The following is a 19,250-nucleotide window of genomic DNA, read 5'->3' on the forward strand; positions in this document are numbered from 1 at the left end:
ATGATGAGCCGGCATGCTCTGTTCTTTCTACTCCTGCTGCTCTTCTATGTGTTTTATTTAATCTTCGGGGCTTTTGTGTTCTCTGCCTTGGAGCAGCCCTACGAGGACCATCTCAGGTGGAAGGTAGAGTCCATGTGGTCTAAGTTCCTATCTGATCACCCGTGTATGTCGGAGGAGATGCTGCAGGACTTCTTGCGCAAGGCTCTGTTGGTCAAGAGTTTCGGAGTATCTGCCATGCGTAATATCTCTGGTTATGAGATCAAATGGGATTTCGTGTCTTCTCTCTTCTTTGCTGGAACCACCCTCACCACCATTGGTCTGTATCAGTTCAAACGTCTATCGATCAAAGTATTGCCGTATTGACTATGGATCAGATGCTTCACTATGCCCTGTATCCAGTTCAAAATGGGGGTGACACATTCTAGGTTTGCAGGTCTAAATGAATGTTCCCATTGACTATTCCAATTAAAAACACACATTGTTTTATTATAACATTTAACCATTGAGTGGAAGGCCATAGCTGGGTATTACCCTATAAGAAGAAACCCCACTGTCCTCGGTCTTTTTGTGAGGTGGTGTCTGGCATAGTTCAGCCCAGAGAACAAGTCTAACCAGCTGGCCCAATAGATATCTAATAGACCACAGACTCAATGCATACCACCCAGCCCAGTGCAATGATGGCTGATGCAAAGCTTCAAATTACAGCAGCCCGGTGTAATGTTACCCCCAATTAACCTACCAGTGCTTCAAGTTACTCTATAAATTAAACCAGAGAGAGAGAGACTACTTTACTAATAGTAAATGATAATTTAATTTACTTAAATTCGACTATAATTCACATAGTTTTGCTGATGACATAGAGCCAATTAACAGGTGAATTAATGAAACCTTTGGTGTAACCCAGTCAAAATAAAGACACCAACCCTATTCTTTAATGAAACACATTAGATCTTTCACTATCATTTCAGAATATACCAGATGTTTAATTCAAGGTTCCAATCATATATGGATTGGTTGTACACAGATTTCTTAATTATTTGAAATATATTGGCTGCATGTTTCCAAGTTGCAGTTTTTTAAGGTACTGATAATGTTGAGTCAGATTATAATGGTTAAATCATAAAATCAAACACTAAAGACATTTTATGGTAAAAGTTTTAGACATTAATTCCCCAATGTTGAATACCTCCTTGGGATGTCCTACTTTGAAAATGTGAGACCATTTGTTTTTCATGTGCCGTTTTCATCCAGTTATTCTGGGTAACATAGATTGAAGTCAGCATTTTCATTTATGTGATGATTGACAAAAGTGGATTTGATTGGGTTTGTCTACCACGCGTATTGGATATAAAATGACAGGACCTTTTGGATTGTTCTGCTTTTCTGGGCAGAAGGCTCCCATGCCGCCTCTGCTGCTGTTTTACATTACTTTTTTGAGTGGTTCTGAACCCGTGTTGCAATTTTGCAGCCCTCTCATGAACCAAACACTGCACATCTATGATTTGGGCATGAACTTGTATTCAAGGGAGACAAACCATTCAGTATGCCCATGAAGACCAATCTTGCTTAGCTTTTGCTTCATTGACTGTATAAAAGAGCCTCTAGACATTTGAACCATAACATAATTTCCATGCTGCTTACGTAAAATGATTTACTGTACATATTTTTCAAGAATGCTCTTTCTTTTCTTCGATTTTCTTAGCTTAATTCACTCTATATTTTGTTCAATTGAAGTCAAAGCTTATCGCGTTTCTTTTCTTTAGGCTATGGACATCCTTTCCCGATATCGGTTGGTGGAAAAGTATTTTGCTTGCTCTACTCCATCATTGGGATACCACTCACGTTGTCCGTACTTTCTATTACTGCCCGGAACATGCTTATTTTGCTGCGGGATAAACCAATCCATAGCTTCCAACTTCATTTGAGTGTCTCCAAGAAAAAGCTTGAGTGGATCCATGCTAGTGTTTTAATTGTCATCATTTCTTTCCTCTTCTTTTTCATTCCTGCGATTGTCTTTGATGCTGTTGAGGGAAATTGGGGCTATCTGGATGCTTTATATTTCTGCTTTATCTCTTTAACTTCTGTCGGACTGGGAGATTATGTTCCAGGTGAACAGAGTGGACAAAGGATGCCAGCTCTTTACAAGCTGTTGGTTACCTGTAAGTATTTGTTGTACTCCAATCACGTGCACTTGGTTACATTTACAAAAGTCACACAAAAATTGGTAGCAAAATTGGGTAGCATTTGCATAAATTCTCAACCTAAATGCTTGTCAATTACAAGAAAGAATGCATTTATTATTTACGCTTTATGCATAAGTCCCTATTTTCATGTCCTAAATGGTAATCAAGAACCATCAAAAAAATCAACAAGTTATCTACATTGGTGACATAAGTACACAATTGTTTGAAATGCATGTTTTGTTGAATCCTTTTGGTTTTATATATAGAACAGCAGCTCAGTTACACCCTAAAGACAGTGATGTATCCTGGCCTAGGCTCAGCTACATAGACTGCATTAGAACTTCAAGGCCCAACCTAGGAGAGGTTGAATAATTCTTACTTGCTGTCAAATTCTATTTAAATCCCAGCACTCCATGTTTTAAAGGCACAGTGCAACTTTTTATTGCAGTGCAGATGAGGAGAGGGGTGGCTGGGTGTTCTTTCCTAGGGCAGCGTAGAAGGTAAATACGTTGGTGCCCACAGATATGTATGTTCTGGGCAACCAGTTCTGGTAAAGAGGGTAACCTAGCACAGTCTACCATTTATAACACCTTCAGTGTCATGATGCTCTATATAATGCTATAAACGTTTACCTAGTTGCACCTCCCAACATTTCAAACAACTAAAAAGATTAATTGTGTTTTAAAGGGGGTGTAAGGCTTTTCAGAGCCATTATCAAGATTTGTATGCACTTTTTATTTATTGATAATTGAATAATTTATGCACATGCTTTCTGCTGTGACTTTTCCTAGAAAACATGGACAGAGGGATTTGAGTACAAAAGACATACTGTAACTTCTTAAGATAGTGTCTTGGGGATATGCCCTGAAGAACCGTTTAATGAGCAAAGTCTGTGGTAGTCCCATTTTAGTTTTGGATAGACCATTTGGCAAGCTTTTAGAGAGGATACAACATATACTGTTCTGTACATGATTATGTCTTGACCAATTAGAGTTTTGTGCCAGCTAATGCTTTGCTTCTTGTGCTAATTAAATTTTAAAGTTTCAATGGCATAGAACCCACTCAAGCATTTTAACGTATAAAATATTTTATTCAATTGGCATTAGCATATAACTATTCTTGGTTTAATCAGTGGTGCGGCAGTAATAGTAACAGCAGCAACATCGGGAGATAAGATTTTTTACATTTAACTGCAGCTGTTAGGCTTTTTGCTGTATTTTACTTTGTATATGCATTTATTATATAATAAAAAAGATCATATATATGCAACATATATAGAGTATATAAACTTAGTTTTATTTTAAATTTTTCTCAGAATATAGCATTGCGTGGGACTTGTAGACCACCTCCTGCATTTCCCTTTGGGTTCCTGTCAATGCATTACATTTCAGTTTTAAAAATGTTCATAGTAGTACAGATTGGAGTTCAACAATAGCTGAATATTTACCTTCACTATTCTGTGTATAAATAAGGAAAATGCATTTGTTTTGGTGTCTTGGAACATCTTAAAGGGGATGTGTTGCATTTCAGATTACTGCTAATCCTAATTCTATATTAAACTTCAAAAATAACATAAAATCTGTCCTGCTAACAGCAGGATTCCAGGGTGCAGATGGATTCCAGCAGGCGCCTGGGTGCAGTACTCCTGTAACTAAAATTCATACACATACCAACACCTGCTCATTCAAACACCATACATTTACACATACATACACATCTCTCGCACCACTAACCCTGACCTTAGTAATTATCTGCCTGGTGGGGAGCTAGCCAACAGTGCCTCATAGTTATCTGGACTGACAAATTGCATGGTACAAAGTGTGGCACATGAGGATAAAACTTAATGTGCCTATCCTGCCGCTGGCTGTGTTTTCATCATATGGCATTTGCTAGCCGTAAGGTGCCAGGGCAGCCTAGTCATCCCCAGTCTGGCCAGTGTGCTACCACCACACAATAACACACATACAGTTGCTAACAGCATCCTCTTACACATGCTAACACCAAACACTCGCACATACATACTACCTCCATACACTAATACATGTACACTCTACCGCAGTACATTGGCACACATCCTCCAATGCCATAGACTAACACTCATACGAACACCATGCGCTCATTCATACTCTCACACTCTCACTCATCATCATCAGTGCCAGGCACGTTTAATTTGTATAATGAAAATTTTAAAAGGTAGGTAGCTGGAATTTGGAGACATTATACCATATTGGCGACAAACTCCTAGTACTAAATTGTCCTACTTATGCGGGAAAGCTAATAAGTTACCATCAACTTTACATTCTCATGTTTTCCAGGTTACTTAATACTTGGACTGGTTGCAGTGCTTCTTGTAGTAGAAATGTTGAAGAGCCTTCTAAACTGCAACCACTTCTTTGGTCTGTTCGTCCTTGGATGTGATGAGATGAGGAGAGATGAGGAAGCTGGCCATTTTCTAAGCAATGACTTAGATGGATCATTTGTACAGAAACATGACGAGACAACCAGAAGAAGGGTCCCGCACTCCTTGTCTCCTTCAGCAGAAAAAAACTATGGGTCAATAAACACATCTTTAACGTGAAGGTTCTATTTATAATATAAGCGTTTTTTCTCCCAAGCGTATTTTGATTTGCAACAATAATTATGTTCCTTTAAATTATATTTTTTTTCAACAGTAAACAACTCTTGGTGTCTTTCAGTATTACCTTTGGGTAACACTTTTAATAAGTGTCTTACATCTTTCAAATAACTTCACAGTAATTTACACAATCTGAGTGCAATAAGAGACACCAACATTGTGGCCCCATCCTTTATAATTGTTAAGTTTGTTTTGCTTGTTTTTTTTGTCATGTTGACCTTTTTATTTTTTGTTTTTAAATTTGTGATGGGATTGCACCATTAACATTAAAATGCACGAGTAAATGTTACTATAATCACATTAAAAATAGCATAACTCCTGAAGTCTGGATTTGTTAGTTGCCGTATCTAAATTGCAGGTTTCTATTTGGTTTTGTATTCACTAAAGGGAGAGTTTGCAGGAGAGATGTGGTTTTTAATTCTCTCACTTCACTATTCTTTACGAAGAGGCAATGCTGGCTGTTTTCACCAGCTGAGCTATGTATAATTTAATCTGTAAGGAAGTTCTGAAGAAATCTTAATAATCTGACTATACATTAATCGGGGTCTGTCAAGCTCTTCCTACAGCAAAACCTCATTCGGGTTGCACCTTCGTGATGTATAATGAAGTGAAGAGTCTGAATCACAACTCTCCTTTTAGTGAATAGACCAAATTGAGGTACAATATATAAAAATATGATTAACATGGTGTCAATAAGGTGGATCAGTTAGGTTAACCTCATGGATATCTGTTTACTACTAGGGCTGAAACTAACGATTATTTTAATAATCGATTAGTTGGCCGATTATTTTTTCGATTAATCGGATAAAAAAAATGCAATTTTTTTTCAATTTAAAATAATGTAATAAAAAACGTACAATTTACACTTTCATCTCTTTATTGCAATGGCCTCTCTCTCTCTATTCACCTTCTTATTTTACTGACATAATAATAAAAGCTACAAGAACCCAAACACTGTTTCTCAAACTAGGTGTTAATGCAAAGTTATTAGTAAATATTAATTCATATGTTAACTATTTTTCATATTTAATAAAAACTATGAGAAGAAAGCCTTTTTATTTACCAAACTGCCCCCGGTTATGCACATCTGACCCCCAGCTTGCCACTCTGCCCCCATATATGCCTTATACCTCTTATATGCCAGATTCCACTGTGCCCCCTGATATGCCACTGTGCCCCTGATATGCCTTATACTCCTTATATGCCAGTGATATGCCATTGAGCCCCCTGATATACCTTTTACCCCCAGATATGTTTTATGCCCCCCTGATATGCCTAATATCGATATGCCTTATACCCCCTATATGCCCTGAAATTCATAATACCCCCCATACACCACTCTGGCTCCTCCCCCTCCCATACACCACTCTGGCTCCTCCCCCCTCCCATACACCACTCTGCCTCCTCCCCCCTCCCATACTCCACTCTGCCTCCTATCAGCAACGGAGGTTCACAAGACACCAGGGAGCCGGGTAGAGAGGCAGAGTGGTGTGTGGGAGGGTGGCTCCCATACACCCCTCTGACTCCTCCCCCCTCCCATACACTGCTCTGCCTCTCTACCCGGCTCCGTTACTGACAGGAACTTTCACTGCAGCTTCATAGAAGCCTCAGCGTAAGTGAAGGTGAGTAACGGAGGCTGTCTGTGCGATGCAGACCCCCACCGGCTGACAGAGAGGATGAATCTCTGTCAGCCGGTGGGGGTCTGCACAATGCGCACAGCCAGCCTCCGTTTCTGCCCTTCACTTACGCTGAGGCTGCAGTGAAAGTGCCTGTCGGTAACGAGTCGGGAGAGAGTCCGAGCGATGTATGGGAGGGGGGAGGAGTCAGAGGGGTGTATGGGAGGGGGGAGAGAGACAGAAGTGAGAGACCGGCCAACAGTGAGGGGAATCCAGGTCCCCTGCAGCGTTGCGGGGGATCTGGATTCTAGTTTGAGGTCGGATTATATAAGGAGAGGAGTTTTTCAGAGCATTTGCTCTGAAAAAAACCTCTTTTTATAATCGATAAAAATAGATTTTATTAATTGTTAATGAAAATCGTTGACGATTTTCATTATCGATTTTATCGATTAGTTGTTTCAGCCCTATTTACTACTAAACTGAAATTATAAAAAATAAATTATTAAAAGGAGTACGGTGCTTTGTTCACAGAAATCTTCTGTACTCACCATGGATTAACTTACTTTAAACACTGGCTACTTTCATATGAAGGGAAGGATAGCTTATCCTTTGTTTTATTTTTTGTCCTGTGTATGCTTTTCCCACTCAGGTGCTTACTCGTACCTTCAGTCTAGTGAAGTGCCTTTTTCGCATTGATGCGGCTTTACACCTTCTCACCTGTTACCTCCAGGAAAACTGAAATGGAGCTTGCCATTACTGTAGAACAGTCAGAGGTGTTTTCATTCCTTCTTCTTGTCCATGTTAAAACTGGATATGCCATGGCTTAGTGCTAAGAGAATGTAGAAGGGGACTAAAAATTATTTAAGTGTTTGCGAAGACTCTGCTTGGTTTTTCAACTTATAATTGTACTGCCTTGTATTTATTGTATTCATTTTTTCCAAAAATTGCAATAAATGTACAATGAAGATGCAGTTTCTTCGGAATGTCCATCTTTAATGACTGAGCATAATAAGTGTGACGTTTTACCTGCGAATCATGCAGATAAAGGTATAAATCATTGTATGATTTTTATTAAAAGCTTATAAAAGTTAAGTGTTTAGGAAAGCTTATGTCCATGATAACAAGGACTTTTCCTTATAGAACCTGAAGTATTATTGTGAGATCCCTGAATATACAGGTTACACCATGTGTGATGGGGCTTAATTTTGAGTGCTTCAGGGCAAAAGTAAAAAATAGTATAAAAAAAGTGCAATATGAGATTTACCAAAGCTATGTACAAATGCCTCTATTCTGGACAAATGATAGATTGTTGAGGAACAAAAGGTTTCTTGGCCAGATTTGGTAAGCAAGAACTTGGCTGGAGATCATGACAGTTGTAGATTATACCAGGAGAGCCCCGATATGGCTTCACTTCTAGTGCCAAATGTCCCCCAGCCCCCACTAAAAAGTACAGGACTTTCGGTTGCTACTCTTTGCAGTCCTGCGAAGGTAGGCTTAGTTGGAAGACGCTACTTTGCTGGCATCAGGGTCTTTGTTAACATTTCTGGACATCATGCTGGCACTTGAGATGGGGCATGTTTCATTCGGCACTATTAAACAGCATAGGTAGGGAACACATTTTTATAAACTTTCCTCATCATAAAAGGTATTTTCATGGTTTGAAAAATGTACGAGAAAAACCCCTCCATTAGAAATGACGCAAGGTGGGGAATACGACTGATGGCCTAATCATAAAACATTTGGTGCACATACAATTTTAGTATTGTTGGATTTTTTTATTTTTTTTTTACTTTACTGCTGTATTGCTAATGTAATGTGATACACCCTATTAATCTGTATCAATAAAGTTAGTCTCATTAAAAGTTTTCAGATATATAGTAGCCTTTAATCTGTTACACAATCAACCAAGAAACTTTTCAGCTCACAATGTATTGGCAAAATAAATTCAATTAATGTTAATTTCTCCAAAATGGCAAGTAATATCAATGCTAAATTCTCTAGAGGTTGCTTATTAATGATAACTTAATTACTCGCGTTACTGTATTCCAGAGCTTTATTTAATAGCAATGCAATCTATTACATTGGCAGTTTAATAAAACTCTGCATTTGGCAAATGATTTTGGGATGTGCTTTTTGGACTAAAATGAGAAAAGAAAAAAAAATTGTTTTATATAGCGTCATTTTATTCTGCAGCTCTGTACAATGCCTAGAGGAGCCTGCTCAAACAAGCAGGGGGTCAGAGTGTATTGTACTATTAGGGATAGACCATCAACATTAGTACATTTACATCTAAGTCACAATTATAGACAAACACAAGTTAAGTTAACAACACAACACATAAACAATGACGATCTCTAATGTCTTTATTGAACCTCCTGTGACAGCAAGTGTTTCTGCTAGCTGCGCATCAGACCTGAACAACATTCAAGAGGAATTTTAGACCATTCAGCCTGATGCTTTACAGGACTTCTACTGGGTCATTTTGTCATCAAGCCCAAACAGTGCTGTCTTAATGCAAGGGTACACTGGGCAGTTACCTAGGAGCCCCAAGATGAATCACATTGCTGGCCTACTGAGAAATTTTCCAGTAGGCCACCTCACCTGGGGCTGGTCTTGAGGCCGGCCATCCGACAATATGTGTGGCCAGTGGCAACTCTAGAAACAATATATGGGGGGCACATAAGATACCACAGTTAAAACTGGGGGGCATTAATAACTTCCACCATTAAATCATAACACTGAAAAAAACATTGTATGTATGTGTATATATATATATACACACATATATATACATTGTAAAAAGGAAGGCATGATTGACAACCAACTGTATGCCAACGAAGTGAAATGGTGTCATGATGCAGAGATCCAATGGGCAAAGCCTCTCTATACATGACCTTAAAATGGTCTCAAACATTAATGGAGATTCTTCTCTGCAGAGCACATGGCAAATCAGTTAGCCACGCTGGCACCGCCCACGGAAGTTATTGAGCAGTGCCGGCTGACTCAATTCAATTTTGAATTGACGGGGATGGCTTCCTAAAATGCCGCCCCCGTCGATTCGAAATTTAATTGAGTCAGCTGGCCACCATGGCTCAATTACTTTTGTGGGCAATGCCAGCCCCTTTCAGTGAGGTGGGTGGAGCAAGTTTGGCAGAGATCCACGTCTAAGGAGAGCTCTCAATCCTGGACAATGCATTTTCCTGGATTGAAACTCCCCGGGAATGGGACATGTAGTCCCATTGCGGGACTGTCCCGGAGAATCCGGGATGTGTGGTCACCCTAGGATGTGGTTCCAAATTTGGTGGGAGGGACAACAGGCCCCCCTTGCCCCCCTGTAGCGACGCCACTGTGTGTGGCTGTGGCTGTAAAAGAGATCTGTGCAGATGGGTCCAATGGACCCGTGGTAGGGCTGTCTCTACTTAGGGGCCGCTTGCCTGTTTTGCCCGCTGGACTCAAAGCAGTTAGCCCCCCCCTCCGGCTTTCCATTCAATGTACATATGTATATTTCTGTTCCTGTTGATTATCCTCACTTCACATCATGTTAAGACAGCCCTGAGCCCAAGGTAACAATATTAAGTGTATTAGACACTGAATGGGCACTGAAGGAAAAAGATTTGTCAGTGGTTAAGTATTAATGATCCACACAAAATTACAGAACAATAATAAAATAATTTAGTTGGAACCTTCTGACCTTTTAAAATTAAACAAAAATACTGCTGAGCAGCTACATTATTTTATTTGATCTACATTTTAAAATAATCTAGCACGGCATTGATTTCCCATACATTTATGAACTCCGTCTGGGTCCCTAGTTTTCAGTCACTGGAAATCTGAATAAAACCTGCGATTGTATTTTTGCTGGTTTAGTGGAGATGGCTATGACTGCAAATAACAGAATTCAGAGGAAAGATCCTTTACATTTTAAAACTGGGGACAAGATTTGTCACTTGCTATGTACTCAGTGGCATATTTAACTTTGGTGCTGCCCCATCCCATAGAGGTGCCATCAGCCGCCCCCTTGAAGCTGCCATCCTTATTGCTGGGTGTAACATCATATCTCTGCTCCATTCTGGAGAATGTGAGGCACCAGTCGGAAATAGACTGTGTCGATTTGGTGCAGTCCTTCTTAGTGTTAATGGGCCAGTTGGAGAGATCAATGATTTCCCTTTTAACTAGTCCATTGAGCAGTAGTGCCACAGATGGCCTAGGCCAGAATAGATTCCTTGCACACTTTATGCCCCTTTCACAAATATTTATAAATTCAAAGGATGTGGAACAGTTAAAATAAATAAATAAATAAAATGTTGTCAAACATAAAAGATTAAGAGTTTATTTCCCTAAACCAGAAACAATAGCACTACAATAAAGGCTCATTCAACCAAACAATGTGATTTTATTTTGGGGAACAATGAATAGGACTCTTCCATATGGGGGATTCGTATGATTTGTTTTTAACATGATAACCTATTCTGGAGAATTTCACAAAATATTAAGGTAATGAGAGTACTGGTCTGATGATGTAGGGCTAATGCAGAGCATTTAAGAATACTCTACTAGCAGGATTCAGGGTAAGAAAAGACTGTTTTCAGTATAAACTCACACAGATTGCAGATACATTGTGCTAGGTAAACCTATAGAAAGGAATATTGTTACATAAATGTAACTTCTGCCAGTAAGTACACACTTTTTGCATTTTGGTCCCATGAACATAACAAGTTTTATAATATTATTACTAATACTAATCTAATGATCTACACACTTGGAACCGTGTATTGAGGTCTGCATTGTGGTCACAGAGGGAGATGATCAGGTGATATCAGAAGGATAAAAGGGGGGGGGGATGAAGAAAGCTTGTTAATGCATGTGTCATGTCTGTTTAAATACTTGTAGAAAGCGATGCGATGTTTATAGTGTAGTGTTGGGGTACACACAGTCACGTGTTTATATACTTTAGGAACGGTCTCTAGATCCTGGATAAGAATGCGGAACCAATTTTACCCCATAACTATGGCTGTGACAGTGGTACGCAGGTAGAGCGCCCTCTGGTGGTGATGCTCACACCTGCAGCCAGAAGTTCTCTCCTTGTGAGTGACAGAGGCTTGCAAGGGGGTTATGCGGAGATGTGAAGGCGTCCTACACAGACGGGATCGGTGGCGGAGCTGCAGCAAGGACGGCATCAGGACCGGCACGAATAGCGGAGGGAGACATAACCAAGCTGGAGGGGCAGTAGAGCAGACAGGGGCAGAACTTGGGGAGCTGACTCTGTATATAGGACAGCCGTAGATCGGAGTTGTGGAAGGTATCAGCAGCGCGCAGAACACTCTACTAAAGCTGAACCTTAGAGAGCAGCGGCCGCTGGAATCGATCAGGACCCGAAGAGCTGCGGGATCAGGACAGTCTGGAGACAGAGAGATCAGCACCAGGGACAGCGGGGTCACCGAGAACATTGCATAACACACCGGGGGCAACTGTGCCGGGCATAACTACATCTCCCATCTCTGTATGGATGTCAAGGTGGCCCCGAACGGGGTGGCAACGATTGAAGACAGGATCTTAAGGATCACAGGATACTATGGGTACTACCCGGGCTACTCCAGCCAGAAACGTAAGGCAACCGACTTGTCTATTCGGAGATATAGAACTAGAATAATTATATATAGAGAGAGAGACCACACGGTGGGGTCGAACAGAATTTGCAAGTTTGTGTGAGTAAAGCATAAAAGATTTACCCTCTGAGGGGGATAAATAGGAGGGTAGATACTGTGTCTATATCCATGTATACATAGAGCGTGTGGTTATACATATATGTGCATGTAGCATGTTAGAATGCAGCTGGGTATGATTTCTGTGTAACGGGGCAGTTATTATTTGCATGTAGGATGGGGGTTGTTCAGATGATCAGCCATAGAAACTGGCAGCTGCTTGTTTGCTGGTTCTGTGGATGGTGCCGGTAATGTTACGGCTGGAGAGAGGAAAGGAATCCCGTAGGGAGGGAGGGCTGCAGTCCCCTTAGGGGGAGTCAGGAGCTCCAGTCTTCTCCATTTCTCTATAAGATCCAGGCTTTCTTTCTAGGTTACTATAGAACACACAGGTTATCTAGAAGACTCATATCATGGAAGAAGTCTTCCTGGTATAAAAAAACTAACCAATTGGGCCATAAACTTTAACAAGCAGAGTGTTATTATCCTGTGTTAAATGCATGTATTATATATGTCGCACATTTAACAGACTGTCACACATACATGCAATTTACACCATTATATATTTTCATTATCATAGTATATATAACCCGTATACCATATTGGAATAAGTTGTAAGACATCATTGCTCTTAGCCTATGTTGCATATTGTTATATTTTTTAAATTAACTGTGTATTTTTGCTTTTAATGGTCACAGTAGAAAACCTAATTGACTTTGGTTTCCTCCCCCGGTTGTTAATCCTATATTATCTTTTTACATCGGCATTATTAAATTAACACTTACATTTGGGATGCACTTTAATGATTTAGATCTATAAAATTGAATTACTTTTCAAGAAAATATTCTGAAATGAACAGAACATTCAAAGTTTAAATAAATTAACATATCAATACCATATATCATCAATATTGAACTATGTATACATAAAAAATATGTCAATCATAAGGAAAACAGATTTAAAAAATTGCTGCAAATCTACTATTGGTGGAAAAAAGCAAAAAAAAAAAAGTTTTCAATGTAGTCGGTATTCTTTCAAAAATAATGTGCTGTTTTATGAATGTGTTCATCCTACACTGTGCAGCTGATATAACACCTAAGAATACATGAATACATGAATAATAATAGAGTTATTTTATATGTGTGATATCCAGAGTAAGATTTATTGCAGAAAGGTTAATGCTGATGGAAGAATCTGAAAGCATATGTTTCATAAACTGTATATAACTATAACCTCCACTATAAGTAAACCAGGCAATATAGAGCTGATATTTTGTTAACTGAAATGAAAATCATACGACCAATTACACGTATTGTTTTGACTAATATAATGAATATTTGGGATAATTAGTAATTGCTATAATTGAATCTATATCATGCATCTCAATTACTTTTCTTAAGGAGCAGATTCACTTTACAGGTCAAGAAATCAGGTTAACTTGAACGGTGTCTGAAATTCTAAGTAATAGGTAATTTACATTTATTGTTAGCAGTGCTATTCAGAGGTACCTAGCAATAGCTTTGTATCCAGTATAATTATAATACACGTGCCGTGTCGGGGCACCTTGCCAGGTCCAAAAACAGTGGTGTCATTGTATTACGGACAGAAGCCAGCAGTCAGAAACGTTACTATATACAATTTTGCAGTTTGCTATTTAGGATGAATATGAAGCGGCCTCAGTGTTTTAGATAGTCTTAACTTAAATCAATGCTACTTTAGTATTCTAGGTATAATTTGACAATCAGTATAAGATGAAAATGCAAAACACTACATTTCAAGAGCTAGCAGAAGTACTTGACTTTCAGCTTGAACATTCTAAGTTGTCAATTTGTACATGCGACTGCAGGATGCCTACAAAAACCCCAGCATTCAAATCCTCATGGTATATAGGAGTTTCCTAAATATTTAATAACTAATAACGTTATAGCTGCATGAACGATCAAGGAAAAAAGCCCGCAGAAGTAGCAAAAATTATGAGCACAATGGCTAGGAAAATCAATATTAGAAGTAAGCTGGAAAGTGGAGTTTGCCAAGAGTTCCGCTATCCTATTTATACCTGGAATTTAAAAAGGAGGCTATTTTTTGGAATTTTTAGGTGTATTTACTGGACTGGGCATTCGCAGTTGAACATCTATTTTTGCATGCGGCAAAAGTATAAAAACACATGTGAATTTGCCCATATCCATGTAATTTGGCCCCAACTGGCCTTAAAGTACAATGCCTGCCTAATAAATCCCAGTCTGACCTTGATGTATAGTCAATGTTGGAAAAGTCACTGCAGTTAGCCCTTCTGTTGCAATGTTTCATATATTATATATATATATATATATATATATATATATATATATATATATATATATATTAAATAGTGTTCACATGAATAAAATAAGTTATTAAAATGTAACAACTAAAGATAAGTTTCAGGGATGCGGGTGCCCAGGAGTAGGAGTCCATGTGCAGGGACAGGATAGGGCTAAGCACTCGGCTAGATGCTTGATGTGTTGAGTTGCAGGTGGCTGTCTGCTATAGACTTTTCTTTTGGCATCATCCATAGACACAACTGGAAGAAGCATTGAGTCTCAGAACAGGCTCAAAGCAGCGGTCTGTAGAGCAGGCAGGTAAGAATGAGCAGATGGCAACGATGTCTGAGGAACAATAGCACAAAACCAAAGGATGATTCGAAACACCAAGAGGTCAGAGTCCAGATAATCAGAATCACTACAGTACAAAGGGCAAACCAGGGCACTGTCATGCCAGAAGTAAAAACCAGACAATCAGCTATGGTATAGTAATCAACGGGATCAACAAGCAAGGCCAGGATCGTCAATGCTCTACCACGGAAGCTAGGAGCATGTCCGTGTTATAAAGGTCCTTGATTGCAGCAATGTGTCTTACCTCCATATGATGGTCCCATTGGAGGCCACAATGAGGTCTGGTGACACATGAGGAGGGTGAACACAGGATAAGGTTACAGAAGTTGGTGCCGTGCCACAGAGTAAGTTGAAAAAGACAGACTTGGCCAGGATTCTGTAGGAGCTTTGCTTTGGAGGTTTGATGGGTTCAAAGCAGTATGAAATCAGAGATTTTGGTTGTTGTAGTGAGCGGAGGACAGCACTGATCTGCAAACTGTGCTTAGGAGCTAGTGCGTCTTCTCCAGATGATGCCTAGGTGTCAGAGGGAATGAATGTCAAGCTAGTGGTTAATGGCTTGCTAATCATGCTGCATGAATAGGGCATCTTTTTTTGAGCTGACAGGATGAACTTTTTGGGGTCTGACGGGGCAAAAGCTAATATAATTACATAGCCAGAGAGGGGACCTCTAAGCCTGCTGATGCGTGACTGTACTGCACAGCATGGCACCAAGGCAGGGAGAAGATGCAGTCGTAGCCCTGAATTTATGGGGATTTTGACTGCAGGCTTGGTGGCTGCCAGTGTTTCATAAGTAACACACCATACACACCAACTTGGACTGAGTCACCAACTTAAACTGAGTCACTTATCAGGTCAGAGAAGGGGATATAGTGTTTGTTCTGTTTAATGAGCTACATAACAAGCAAATAAGGTATGAAAGAGAAATAGAAGTTTCCTCTGGGTAATGTGAAAAGATACATTCCTAGGTACCAACTAATAGTCCTAATATGAGGAGGCTGTTTTTTTTAAAAAAACATGTTAAAAACTGCTTTACCAGATTCTCAGACTCTCTATCTGCTTTGTGGTGATGTCGATGGTCATGGCACTCTTTGAGCTTAACAATGTTTAGGTCAAGTCAATATACTGGGCTAAGAGGTCAGTGCATTAAAGGTGATCAAGGGCAGCCTTGTATTTTACACACATGGGAAAAAGAAAATATCCTTGACAATGTTCCCCCGTTGATTTGTGAAAAAGATTTCTATATTATATAGTATCCAAACTCCACTTTACCCTGTAGATGCTTCGTTTGACATCCGTTGACTGAAGAGTTGTTTGAAGCGGTTTCTGGCTCGTTTTTTGAATAAACAGCCAGAAGACAATGAACCAGCAGCGGCCATAACAACGTGCCCGATCCCTACAATTTACCATCACAATAGGACCTGGAGCAGGCTGATACCACCAAGCTGCCCACATGGTTTGGTAGGTTTATCTGCGGCAGGTGTCCTATGATAGCATCTTTCAGTCCCGTGGACCCTGTGCACTGGATTGTTAATGTGGACAGAGCCCTCTACCTCCAAAGATGGCAGGCAGAGCCATTCCTAACACCAGCTAACGTCATCTTTCTTCACTTGGTGTGTACAGAGGCCATCTCCTGCTGCCTGGTCAGCAAGCAGGAGTTAAAGGCAGCTCTCATGACCTGCCTGTACATGTCCTATTCTTAAACGGGTGCGGAGACATCATACCCCGGCAGGCTCTTCCTTATTTAATAACATTATGACTTTCAAGCTGTTTTCACATTTTTTAAATAGCACTATTTATTTAATTTCAAGCAGTGGATTTTCATTGTTTTATTACCATTGCAACACTCTAATTGTTTTTGGCTTTTCTTCAGTAATTCCATCAGTAGATTGTCATTAGTAAATTTTACATGAAACCAGTCAAGAAGATATATTAAATGACTAATATAGTCAATTGGTATTTTGTTAGCGCCATTCAAGTTAATTTTCAGAAACTATTGAAGTCAGGGACACATTGTTAGCAACAGTTGATGACTGAATAAAAATGCATGGGGGACGAAATCTGCTTCTTGGGAGGAAACATTGGAAGCACATGAACACATGCCCCTGATCAAGAATAAATGGTGCTACCTATTAGGAGGCGTGTACTTGGTGGGTGTTAAATCCAGTAATTGATAATATACCAGTATTAATAGATTTTAATAATCCATTTTTTCACATTTTTCTTTTTAAGCAAGTCTCTCAAAATTCCGATAATACGCACAAATAAATGCTCAGGATCATGCCAAGACATGGCATACTCACCTGAGCTGATACTCCAGCAGCAGACTGGGTGGCTGCCGGCTGGATCTTCCAGGCCACACACAACGTGTGCTTGCAAATGTAATGCACAAACTCTCATGCGTGAATATGCAGCAGCCGGCCGCACTTATGTCATTAAAAGATCACTGCCCTTCTTGGGCTACTTCTACTCCACTGCCCTTTTAACAGAGCGAATAGGCCGATTCTTGAAAGTTAATTGGCATGGTATATCTTCAAGTTTAAGGAAGCTGGAGGTAATTTGCTGCTTTATTGTGGATCTATTACTGCTCTATAGGATTTTAAATGTGTGTTCTTTTTATTAGTGCATTGTAACTGAAATTGTGTCATGAATAAAATGGGCTTAGTTTGATCCAGAGCTTCCAGGACAACTGATATTAGAACAGTTTGTTAAAAATTGGAATTGATGTAATCATACCTGGGAACTCTCCAGTAAATTTACAAATGTCTTAATCAGTATATCCGCTCTTTCCACAATGGGTTTTGCTAGTTTTTAAAAGGTAGAACATGGCAAAATAAGTGTTTAACCAACCTACTTCATAGATAACATTAGAAGAGGAATAAACGACCTGCATAGTTTTTCAGTCTAGACTTTATCACTCAATCACCTTTCATGTAGCATGACATGAGTTGCAGGTCCTTGCTTCAATGTGAAGACTATCTACTGCATGACAAAGCCCCGTAGGCTTATCAAAATCAACAACCTTCTCTCTTCATATTTGTGCTGACATAATGACATCTTACAACATGCAGGGATTTACGATTCCAGAGAGTGTTTTGACAGCTTTACAACAAACCCCAACCATGATAAACCGTATTGATTGATGAGTTCTTCGGTTTGACCAAATATAACCAACACTTTAAAAGAACCATCATCATATTAAATGCAACACATACTGGTAAAATGCCACACTGATCTTCTTTTTGATCTGCAAATTCAACATGTGTTACAGGGATTTTAGCAGCTTCTTACATTGCGGTCTTTGGTATCTGCCAATTTTTCTTATGAAGGTAATCAATTTCCATTTGAGAAACAAATTACACAGGCAGAAAACAGCCTTTTCCTATGGCATGTACATGAAATACCGAGGCTCTTTTGTCTTTTGCATATGAATAGCCACTACAATGTTATCATTAAATAGGTAGTTAAAGAAGAAGGGTCATATTTTAGGTAGATATACAAATTCCTTTTTGATCTGGCAAATTCCATATCCGTGTCTGCGTGGGAAGCGTATGACTTCATATTTGGCAGGGTAGATATCTAAATCCTCCTAGTCATCATATCTTAAGTGGGTTAGGTAAAATGTTGACTTGACAAAGAATAAAGGACAATAAAAGAGTTCTGAAGACCATACAAATAGTATTTTGCCACTGCAACCTATTGCTTCACAGTTTAACAGCAGTATGGTGTATTGCAGGATACACGATAAAGCACGGAATCAGGACATAAAATGGATCAATATACTATCAATTAAAGAAAGTGGTGCCAAATCTATACCAACGAGCACATGTAGCTGCAGGCTATTGCAAATAGGCATTCTAAAGTTTGAAAACTGGTAAATCAGATCCATTTGCTGGTCAACACTAACAGAACAACAATGAGAAGACCGACATAACATCAGATCCCAGGATATTGTAGAGAACTTTGTATAAATCCCTTTGCAGTTATTGACCTTGTAAAAGAACCAATTTCTGATAGCATTAACATTATATTGTATGTTTGCCATTACTCACACCTGTTATGAATCATTAACCCCTTCATAAATGAATCAAAACCAAATGTGCATCCTCTCAAACATTTCCTGGAAAAGCAACCAGGGACACTGATATTATTTGGTATCATATCATGCTTTTATTTTGTATAAGTAACGTTTGCTAATTATGACACAATGTTTCCTCTGCCCCATCCATATTTTAGACAAATGGAAACAATAAACTGATTCCAGAACACATTTGTTGTACAGCTTAACAATGGTGCAACTATCACTGCTGTGATGCAACAGGCATTTATATACTGTTGGTGATATTATATAAACTACTTCAAATCTGGAGTTTTAGGAAACTACTAAAGAACTATTTGGTAATCCCTACCAGATTTAAAGACAATACATTAAAGACCCAATATTCAGATATCAAACTGGAACTGTAAGT

At 39.3% G+C, this 19,250-nt stretch overlaps 2 protein-coding genes across 2 annotated transcripts in view; both read left to right on the forward strand.

Annotated features, from left to right (window-relative positions):
* Positions 1 to 4,761, forward strand: LOC149277551 (potassium channel subfamily K member 1-like). Its single transcript, XM_089502752.1, has 3 exons — positions 1 to 316; positions 1,764 to 2,159; positions 4,499 to 4,761. Exons 1-3 carry the CDS (start codon positions 1 to 3, stop codon positions 4,759 to 4,761), a joined length of 975 nt encoding a protein of 324 aa, XP_089358878.1.
* Positions 4,762 to 11,936: 7,175 nt separating this feature from the next.
* The window catches only part of LOC149277552 (solute carrier family 35 member F4-like), a 70,040-nt gene continuing 62,726 nt past the window's right edge, over positions 11,937 to 19,250 (forward strand). The window contains exon 1 of the mRNA XM_089502757.1: positions 11,937 to 12,039. Coding sequence (XP_089358883.1) covers positions 11,937 to 12,039 — 103 coding nt within the window. The remainder of the gene's footprint in view (positions 12,040 to 19,250) is intronic.

The sequence above is a fragment of the Sceloporus occidentalis genome, unplaced genomic scaffold (assembly GCF_023333645.1).
Source record: "Sceloporus occidentalis isolate IW3139 unplaced genomic scaffold, rSceOcc1.0.p SCAF_210, whole genome shotgun sequence".
NCBI lineage: Eukaryota > Metazoa > Chordata > Lepidosauria > Squamata > Phrynosomatidae > Sceloporus > Sceloporus occidentalis.

What these genes read in the sequence shown, in the direction of transcription:
- LOC149277551 (XM_089502752.1), top strand. Translation starts at nt 1, where the DNA reads ATGATGAGCCGGCATGCTCTGTTCTTTCTACTCCTGCTGCTCTTCTAT. An exon ending in AACCACCCTCACCACCATTG is followed by an intron (nt 317 to 1,763) that starts GTCTGTATCAGT and finishes TCTTTTCTTTAG; the next exon opens with GCTATGGACATCCTTTCCCG. An exon ending in TTACAAGCTGTTGGTTACCT is followed by an intron (nt 2,160 to 4,498) that starts GTAAGTATTTGT and finishes CATGTTTTCCAG; the next exon opens with GTTACTTAATACTTGGACTG.